The sequence below is a fragment of the Micropterus dolomieu genome, linkage group LG16 (genome assembly GCF_021292245.1).
Source record: "Micropterus dolomieu isolate WLL.071019.BEF.003 ecotype Adirondacks linkage group LG16, ASM2129224v1, whole genome shotgun sequence".
NCBI classification, from domain to species: domain Eukaryota; kingdom Metazoa; phylum Chordata; class Actinopteri; order Centrarchiformes; family Centrarchidae; genus Micropterus; species Micropterus dolomieu.
In genome coordinates this window covers 12767265-12777990 of record NC_060165.1, presented here as the reverse complement: position 1 = coordinate 12777990, position 10726 = coordinate 12767265, and the positions used below count along the sequence as shown (strand labels likewise).

Sequence of the window (10726 nt, the reverse complement as noted above, 5' to 3'; positions counted from 1 at the left end):
TGCAAAAAGGGTAAAGGAAATAATTCTGTGGTCCAGAGATACTCAGAAATATATAATGATGTATCTGATGTGACTTCTGATACTTCACTGAAGCCAGTTGCCTCTACATAAGGTTTTATTGTTGAGGCAGAAAGCCCAGCCTGCTTTAAGTGTTCCTGAAAATTGTGAACTGGAAACCAGTTTGGATGACTGCAGGCAAGTTCCACACAATTTGACCGGTGCAAATTTGTCAAAAGAATTTTGCCGGTTAATGCTTGTTGCTACAGTAGAGCATTAACATACTTGCTGTACAGGTACAAAGTTTGTTTGCTGGATACAGAAAAGTCAAACAGCTCCAGGTTCCAGCTTGGTCAAAAGAAGATAATATATGTGTGAAGTTTTGCCGGCTGATAAACCTGAGTTGGCTGTTAAGCAATCATATTGGGAGTGGGTGCACATTTTAGCTTTTGCAAGTCCCTCTTCGCTATATGTTGGATCCCTCCAGGTGCACAAAGCTCCTCCATCCAAAATCTGGTGCTTCCAGCAACCTTGTCAACCGTCCTTCTGTCACACTGTATTCCAGTACCATGGCTAAATCAGACAGTCCTTCCTCTCCTTGACAAGCGACCCGCCACAAAAGCCGAGCAATTTCTGCTGAGGCATCTTGTTTCTCATTACCACAAGTAATTTTCTCAGCAAGACCACTTTGCCAAAAAACTCTGAGCTTCTCTTCTTGTTGTATGAAGGATTTTCGTCTTGAAAACAGGTATTTAAAACCTGGTGGCAGGCACCGGTAGTCAGCCACAGTGCTGGGCAAATGGATACGCTGGCTGGCATCAAGAGTTAAAGGGTTCAACTGTATTAGAAGGTTAGCCCAGATGGTCACCCCCCCGCAGACTGTACAAACAAAACAAATCTGCTAAAATAAATGACTGACTGCTAAACGTTCCACCTTCTTCACTGGCGAGCAACTTCGTCTGTCTGTCACTTGGTGCTGGATTTATCAGAACTTCTTCACAAAGAAACAGCCACCTGTTGCAGCTGGCTGCTACGCTAATGAGAGCGAACCACCAAACAATAAAGGCTGTAAAACCAAAACAATGACGCTAAAATGCTGCAAGAAGTGGCTAGAGACGGGGACCGAGGGGCAGGCCGACTACAATGAAAACAACTGAAGCAACAAATTCTGTTGTTGATTTAACATGACACACTGTTTGAGTGTCTCCTGGTTGGGGTTTAGAAATATCTGCAAATAATGAAATTAAGTATGTCAACAATGCTCTTTTCTAGCTGCAGCTGTAAAGAAAATGCCTTTCATGAGTCGTAAGCTAACACAGACAACACAGTCTCTGGAGGCTCCTCTTACAGTACCTGAGACTTAAATAATTTGTTTAGACGCCATCAAGGGCTTCCATGCTGCTAAAGGAGTACTGTATATTTCAAATAGTTTATCTACACATGTATGGATTTGTAGATACCTCCCATCAATCATCATCCCACAAAATTGATTTACCAATGGATCAATCATATCTGAGCTCTGTTTACCAGGACATGGTGTTCAATCTAGGTTATGCTCAGGACCTCAGGACACATGGCACTTTACCCAAAGTGTGTGTTATGTGAGTTTAATTTCTGTGATTAGTAAAATGTATTTATGTCAGTGGCTGTAGCTATTTGGTCTTCATTTACTAATGTCTTGTTTGTCATCATTTTACTTGTTTTGAAGAGTTAAGTTTTACTCTAGGCCTTGATAAACTCTAAAGAATAATTCATTTTAGAACTGCCAGGTCACATACTGATATTTATTAAGTTAACTGATGAGTAACAGTGGTTGCTCCTAATGTGTTTGTAATTTTTTTAAGTATAGCTCATTTTCTGAAAATTCAAAACACTATCTTAAAACTTACACACCAAACATATTTCTTGCATTCAAAAATAATGTTATGTCTTCTCAAAATTAAAGTTCATTGTCGTTAGGTCCATTCTGCATTTTCTGTTAGTGGCCTAGTCGACCTACTGGGGTACTAAAATACAACAACTACTACAACACAAACACTCAAATGCAGGAAAAGCAATTGTTTTAGTCCACACCTCTCCTGCTGTAAGTCTTCTCCATGAGCTGTAAAGATAAGAAGATCAGATCAATAAAAATGGCTGCATAGTTAAACCCCACCCGCAGTCCTTGCCGGGTCCTAGTCAGCCACTGTTCTGTTATTATAATTATCGCCTCTGGCTTGGGCACTTGCTGGTATGTTGCAGGCGATGCAGGGTTCTGATAACCCCTATAGCTTATGCTTCAGGGGCTGGTGAGTATTGGTCTGTGTGTGTGTGTGTCCTGTATATAGCTTATACTTCAGGGGCTGGTGAGTATTGGTCTGTGTGTGTGTGTGTCCTGTATATAGCTTATACTTCAGGGGCTGGTGAGTATTGGTCTGTGTGTGTGGGTGTCCTGTATATTCCAATGTGGAGGCTCCTGTCCTCTCTACTGTATATGGCACAGTCCAAGAAGGCCAAACTGTAGTTGCTGACATCCTTTCGTGTGAACTTGACATAACTATACACTGCGTTGATGTATTCAGTTAAGGTTTGCACTCCTGGGTTTTAATTTTAACCCATGTGTTGTCCACATATCAGTATAACTGGCTCAGTGCTGTTCCTCTGAAGGAGTTCAGGGCTTTGATTTTGAAACTATGCACAAAAAGTAAGGCCATTTTTTTTCTTTTCTGTAACAATGCTTCTTGGCAATAAATCTTATACGATTGGAAAGCCTGTTCATTTCCCTTTTGAATGGTGCCACATTTGTAAGGAACATGCATTTGTGGGATGAGTACGTGGATTGTACCCATGAAAAACATTCCAAATCTTCACTGACAATGCCAAACAGCTTTTCTTGAGCATTGTTGACAGACTTAATTTCATTTGACCTTTGTTTTGTGTTGTTTGGTGGATGGGATGATTGAAGTCTGAATAAACAAGACATATTGGCAATTTATTCATTTAACAGCCTGGTCTGCTGTGGGATGGCATCCCATTCTTTAACCAGGCTTTTGTCGCTAGTATAAAAATGTGACATAATTATTATTCTACCAAAATAATTTGGTAGAAACAATCTACCAAACACAAAAGTCCTTACTTTTTGTGCATAGTTTACTTCTCCATGTAGATGTTGGCCACATCGGCGAGCCGATGACACAGCTTTGCTTCTGTCTGTAGAATCCCCTGTTGTATTGAAGATACAGTAAGTGGCATTCAGACAGAGGTCCAGCTGTTCACAAATTTGGGTTAGTTCTGTTGTTCAGGATGTTATCTTGTAGTAGTCGTGCTGTGACGGTTTCCACTGCTGCCATGGTGGGTATACATGTAAACACGGAGGTCACATCATAGGACACAATGGTTTCTTGGGTAGTTTCAGTCCTCAAACTTTGTTCACAAAGTCTATGGAGTTTCTGATATGGTGAAGCATGTTGCTGACCAAGGGGGCTTGGGCAGTAGATATGTTTTTTGCAATGTTGCATGGAGTTGATGCTGCTGCTGATGGGCCTGAGGGGGGCTCCTTCCTTATGTATCTTGAGTAGTCCATCTATGAATAGGATGACTTCTCCAGGAAACAAACGGTAATATTGTTCACAGGTGATGTGTTTCTCCTTCTGTCACTGTTGTAAACATTCCATGTCTGCAATTTTCCTGGATATTTTTTGATTGTGGTTTACCACTTGGAGATGTTCATCCAAAAATGCTTAGCAAGACTTTCAAGTCTGACAAGATTCTCAGTCATCCAGGTTATAGATCATTCAGACTTGGCCATAGGTGAAACCCACTTTCTGAAACTGGTCCCTGATACCACTCTTACAACAAAGCACAACAGAGAAAAACAAATAGCTAAAGGAAGGCTCCCGGCTAGGCTGAAGGGGCAGGGACATAGGCGGTGACACCTGTTGAGCACAAAGGGTTAACACTACACCCAGTCTACCCCAGAGGAAAAGCAATCACCCCTCCTTTTCACTGTCGCGATTTAGCTCAAACTTTCTTCTCAAACTTGCACCATTCAACATCTTCTGAAGGCAATCCGGGTAATTAAAAACACATTATTTTCATAATTATTATGAAATGGTTTTTATTTATTACAATACTTATTATTTCTTTATACTGTCTGTGTTGGCTTTAGGACAGCTTACGACTTGAACGGCATTTACAAGGTACAAGGTACAAGGTACAAGGTACAAGGTTGTTTATTAGTCATTATACAGCACAGTGCTGCATAACGAAATGAAATTTGTAGATTTTTAGATTTACAGCTGCAGTTAGAATAGAGCTTTGTTGCCATTCTTTTGGACCATTATTATTTCGCTATAAGTTTGATTTTAGTATTTTAAGGGTGATTTTTATGTGTAATGGCAGATGTTCAGATCAATACGATAAACTCAAGCAGCAGAAATGCAAAAGTGGATTCAGCAGCTGTTTACAGTACAATTTACAGTACAATTTACAGTAGATTTACATTTTCTGAATTCACACTGCTCAGAAAGTGTATGTCTACATTTTGTAAATGCACAGTGCTGCTAAATGTTTAGCTTGGATTTATTTTATTATACTAAAAATTATAAATTTAAATACAAAATTTTATATATGCACAGTTAACTTTCTAAATCTCCTTAACTGCAAAACCTATAATCATATTTTACTGTACACATTTCATCTGAGTTTAAAGCCTGTAAATCACCTGCAAAATGAAAAATATTAAATTATGTGGCAATTATATTAGCTGCAAGCAATGCATGCTCAATGTACATCATCTGCTGAAAAGGGATATATTAACATTTTCTTGTTTGTGGATTTCCCCAAAGATACTGATGGCGATAAATTGGCCAGCACTGCTCTCCATAGGAGTGTTTTATGTAATCGTACTGGGCACAGGTATCTGGGCATCCAGGAAGTCCAAACGTGAAGAGAAGAAGTGCACTGGGAACCGCAGTGAGGTCACAATGGTTGGAGGGAGGAACCTAAACATCTGGGTCAGCATCTTCACAATGACAGGTAGAATAATAGCAATGATGATAATAATAACATCATAGATGATTCTAGTCAAGGAATGTGACCCTTTAACGTTTGTAATAGAAACAGTTCATTTAGAGACTTTTATTGTGAAATCAGTGGACTCAAATGAAAAGTTTTCAAATTTGTAATTTGAATGCATTTAATTGTATCAACTTATAACAGGTGTCCCTACAGTCATTAATTTTTCTTCTCAATGCCTGTGTGCGTGCTTATGTTTTGCAGCCACTTGGGTTGGAGGAGGCTATATTTTGGGTTGTGCTGAAGTGGTCTACGATCCAACAAAGGGGTTGGTGTGGGCTTTGCTAGTACCAGTTGGCTTTGCCATAAACCTCATTATTGGTAAGTGAGGTTGAATACGATTGCTTAGATGCCGCAGGTTGATACATAGTGAAACCATACACTGCTCAATAATCACTCTACAAAAAAACCCGTAGTAAATGTCAGTGCTATAATTGGCAAACACTATATCTACCTATTCCAGAGATGACAATAAAAGCTAATATTTTTGTCTGCTGGCCTGCCTTTTTATACATAAACATCATTTTTAATAATTTTTTAAGTCTTTAAAATGTTTCCGTTGATGTGACTGCAGGTGCCCTCTTCTTCATCAAACCAATTCGGACGAAGAACTATGTCACCCTCATGGACCCATTTCAAGAGAAATATGGCAACACTGTAGCTGCCATTCTTTTCATTCCTGCTCTCATAGCCGATGTCTTGTGGATAGCATGTATTCTTGGTGCACTGGGTAAGTAAGAAACAATGACTTATATATATAATATATATTTTCACTAAGGGTGTACTCACCGCAAATTTACACAAGCTGTACACTCACTACTTTACATTGTAGCAAAGTGTCATTTCTTCAGTGTTGTCACATGAAAAGCTTTTATCAAATATTTACAAAAATGCGAGGGGTGTACTTACTTTTGTGAGATACTGTATGTACATACACGCACACCTATTTACTGCTCTGGGAACACTTAATCATCACAGTAAAAAACCATGTCAGTTAAACTTCAGGGATATCAATCTGTCCAGTTAGGAAGCACAAATGATTGTGAATCATTGTCACTTGTTTTGGTGCAAATGAAAGTGACAACAGGTGCAGCAAGACTACCCCCAAAAAGGGAACAGTTTTGCAGGCAGTGGCCACAGACAATTGCTCTCTCCTTATCCTTCCTGACTGATTGTTCTATAGTTTTGCTAGTGTCCTTGTCACTACTGGTAGCATGAGGCAGAACCTGCAGCCCATTCAGGTTGCAGAGGTAGTCCAGCTCCACCACGATGGCACATCTATACGTGTCATCTCCTTACTGTGTCTTCTAGCACAGTCTCTAGAGTATGGAAGAGATACCAGGAAATGTGTCGTTACACAAGGAGAGCTGGACAGGGCCATAGCAGGGCATCAACCCAGCAGCATGACCAGTATCTGCGCCTCTGTGTGAGAAGGAACAGGAGCAGCACTGCCAGAGCCCTGCAAAATTACCTCTAGCAGGCAACTGGTGTGCATGTTTCTGACCAGTATGTCAGAAACAGACTCCATGAGGGTCCTACGTCCTCTAGTGAGATCTGTGCTCACAGCCCAGCACCATGCAGCTCGATTGGTATTCACCAGAGGACACCAAAATTGTGACAGACTTGAAAGAGTCTGGTGACCATTATGCTGCCTGCAACATCATCGGTCAGTGATGGTCTGGGGAGTATATCCTTGGGGGTCATACGGACTTCCATGTGCTAGCCAATGGATGAAATCCTCAGAGCCATTGTCAGACATTATACCAGTGCAGTGGGCCCTGGGTTCCTCCTGGTGCAGGGCAATGCCCGGCCTCATGTGGCCAGAGTGTGTAGGCAGTTCATGGATGATGAAGGCATTGATGCCATTGACTGGCCCTCCCCAGACCTGAATCCAATTAAGAACCTCTGGAACGTTATGTATCTGCGCATTCGACGCCACCAAGTAGCACCACAGACAGATGCCCTGATCCAGGTCTTGGAGAAGATTCCCGGGCCACCATCCGCGTCTCATCACGAGCATGCTCAAATTTTGTAGGGAGTGCATACAGGCACTCAGGGGCCAAACACACCACTGAGTCACATTATGAGTTGCAGTGATGAAAGTCACGCAAGTTGAATCCTGTGATTAAAATTTCATTGGGATTTTTAATCCAGCCCTCAATAATTTTGGTTTCTGCTGACCACTGTTCCATCATTTTGTTCTCAATGAATTACACAATGTACAGAAAAGATTTTGAACTTTGAACAGTTTCTTTCATTGGGATCTGATGACTTTTACAGAGTTTACATGAATACAAATAGAATTTCTACAAATAGAAATGCACATTAAAATGCTACTTAGTAAATGCAGTTTAGTGGTGCTAGTGTCATGCTCTTTGCTCTGATCTATAAGGTGCTAAAACAATAATTTTAAAATAATGAAAATTACATGGCATCAATTTTTGTTTGTTGCTTCAGTACCTGTGTTTAAGTTTTGTGAAAGTAGTGCACTCTGAGTGTATATATATTTGGGGTTTCAGGAGGGACGGTAAGTGTCATCGTGGACATCTCCTCCATGCTGGCTGTGTGCATCTCTGCCGCTGTGGCTATCCTTTACACATTGATGGGAGGACTGTACTCTGTGGCCTATACTGATGTCATCCAGCTTACCTTCATGATCTTCTCCTTGGTACAAACATTACATTTCAACTACCTGCAAAACTGATGACTTTCCTATCAACCTCAGCTTTAGCCTATTTTGTATTTAGTGTTTAATAAGCAAATGTTAGCATGCTAATACGCTAAACTAAGGTGGAACATGGTAAACATTGATCTTCTAAACATCAGCATGTTACAGTAACATGTACACATTCACATTTAGGTCAAATCACAGCTGTACTAATGTTACATACAGCTAGTGCAGCTGTTGTTACAGTGTCTACTGTTGATGATCAATGTAGTACTATTTTTTATCTACAAAACTGTACACGACTGACACACAGTGTTTTCACCTCTGTTTCCTGTTTTCATCCTTATTTCAGTGGCTCTGTGTGCCTTTTATCCTGACAAGCCCCTACTCTGCTAACATCACTGTTGCTGCAGTAACCAAGCTGCACCAGGAGCCATGGCTCGGCAAGCTGGAGCTGGCAGATGCAGGTTGCTGGATAGATGACATACTGACACTGGTAACAGACACCTGTAACGGTCCCCAGTTATATATCTTAGAAGAGCAATTCCACTAAAATCTCTTAAATATGGGAGATCAAGACAGACTACAATGCGATAACATAAACAACATTACCATACGTGTTTAATGGCCAACCATTTCCTATTGATAAAAGAAATGTTTTGAGCCAGGTTCAGGTGTGAAGAGAGTGATGAAGACTTAACATAGCATGGTTTATTGAGCCCAGCCAAGGAGATACAATGCCAACACCAAGTCTGAGGATAACATCTTTTGGTTCCTTTTATGTCTTCTCTCTAGTGCCGGTAGGTTTCCCTCTTAGGTCATCTTTAGCCAGCCTCAACCTAGAACAACAAATCTTTGATGTTTAGACTCCAATGCTACATCATAATGGAATCTATCACTATACATGAGTTGTACTTGAATCTGAGGAGCCAGTAAGTTCTTGTAAACAGTCTTATAAGACTCAACCTTGTAAGATTCCCAGATAACACTAATATCTGCTAGCCTGAAGCCCTGTTACCTCACTTAAGCCCACTAACACAACTAGGAACATAAATTACATTATTACATTGCATTATTCATGTTGTAAAAAATCCTGTCTTTTTTCTTCTCCAAGGTCATTGGAGGGCTCTGCTACCAGGTTTTCTACCAGAGAGTGTTGTCTACAGCCACTGATGCCCAAGCAAAGATCACCTGTTTTGCTGCAGCAGTATTATGTCCAATCCTTGGCGTCCCATCACTCATCATTGGGGCAGCAGCGGCATCTACCAGTACCATCTTCTCATTTTCTTTCTGTCTATTCGACAAAATCAAACATCTCTGACCAAATCCCACTTATATCTTTGTTTTAACTACATGTGCTTAATGTCTGTCAGATTGGAACCAGACCACCTTCGGTTCACCCAGCCCGTTAGAACAGGGAAAAGCTGGTATGATCTTGCCAATTGCCCTTCAACATCTCTGCCCTTTCTACGTGTCACTGTTTGGTATGGGAGCACTTGCTGCTTCAGTGATGTCGTCAGTGGACTCTGCACTTCTGTCTGCTGCTTCCCAACTGGGCCGAAACATCTTCAAGAACATCATCTACAAACAGGTAACACCTCACATCATCACTACTCATACAGGGGTATGTTTTTTTTGACATTTAGTGACAAGGACCTTATGATAGGTATACTAAATATTTCCATAATTTAACATGAGTGTAATGTGAAAAGACATTTGTTTGCATCTGTCTATGTTCATGCAACTGTGATGGTGAAGCAAGTTTCAAGACTCTGTAAAGTTGATTTTCCTACTGTAGTTCAGAGCTTAAGCGATTAGAATGAGTGAATAACAGAAAATGAATGGCCGACTATTGGTTTAAGTAATTTATTAAGCAAAAAGACAAAGAGTTTGCAGCCACGCTAGCGGCTCTGTGAGGCAAATGACAAAACAAACATGTTTGCTCATGAGCATAAAACACAAAGTTTAGCTGAGGCTGATGGGAAAGTCAGTTATGCAAGTAGTGACTAAAAATGCCACACGTGCTAATTCTGTCTTCTTAAATGTAAGAATTTCCTGATTTTACCTGTTTTATATCATTGTAAACAGAATGTCTTTGGTTTTTGGTCTGACAACACAAACCATTTTAAGACATCAACTTGGGCTCCAACAAATTTTTCACAGTTTTCTGACCTGACTAAAGTGCTAATCAATTAATAAAAAATAATCACGCAATTGATAATAAAATTAACAGTTGCAGCCTTACTGTAATTAAGTGAATAATAACCTATAGCTGCTTGGACACATACAATTTATACACTATTATATGGGCTACTTAAAACTTGCACCAAAGTTAGTGTTCGATTTGAAATTGCTTATAAACACACAAAACTCTGAGATCTTTGAAGGTTTTCTGTTTTTTTATAGTATCACTCATCAAAAATCAACAATGTGATCCACATTTTGGTTTAATAAAATAAAATAATTTCCTCTTACTGCAGGCATCAGAAAAAATGATTATCGTGATGGTTAAAATGTCAGTCCTCCTGTGCGGACTAATAGGAGCAGGACTGGCCTTGACATCATCGTCCATTTTCCTGTTCTGGATGATCAGCGCAGATGTCATGTATTCAATGCTGAGTCCCCAGGTGATATGCACCTTCTACTTATCTCGGTGGGTGAACAGCTATGGGGCCTGTTCTGGCTTTGTGGTGGCAATACTGCTGAGAGCTCTGGTTGGGGAACCCTCGATAGGCCTGCCTGACGTGCTGCCCCTGCCCTGGGACAGGATACAGGGGGACGGTCACCGATACCGCTTGTTTCCTTTTCGCACCGCCATCATGCTTATCACCACTGGGACAATTTTATTAACATCACGCCTTGCTATGTGGCTGTCTGGGAGAGGGCTGCTGAGAAGAATAAGTGATGCTGAAACGGACACAAACATATATCACATGGCACCAGTCCAAACAGATGTGGAGGAGAAGGGCAGATTTAATGAAGAACAGTCTCACTTACCCTCTCAAG

At 40.6% G+C, this 10726-nt stretch overlaps 1 protein-coding gene across 1 annotated transcript in view; it reads left to right on the top strand.

Annotated features, from left to right (window-relative positions):
• The first annotated feature begins 4829 nt into the window (after positions 1-4829).
• LOC123985214 (high-affinity choline transporter 1-like) overlaps positions 4830-10726 on the top strand; it is a 6167-nt gene continuing 270 nt past the window's right edge. Inside the window, exons 1-8 of the mRNA XM_046072657.1 lie at positions 4830-5013; positions 5257-5373; positions 5627-5782; positions 7572-7720; positions 8073-8216; positions 8835-8988; positions 9094-9311; positions 10201-10706. Of these exons, the coding sequence (XP_045928613.1) occupies positions 4830-5013; positions 5257-5373; positions 5627-5782; positions 7572-7720; positions 8073-8216; positions 8835-8988; positions 9094-9311; positions 10201-10706 (1628 nt within the window). The remainder of the gene's footprint in view (positions 5014-5256; positions 5374-5626; positions 5783-7571; positions 7721-8072; positions 8217-8834; positions 8989-9093; positions 9312-10200; positions 10707-10726) is intronic.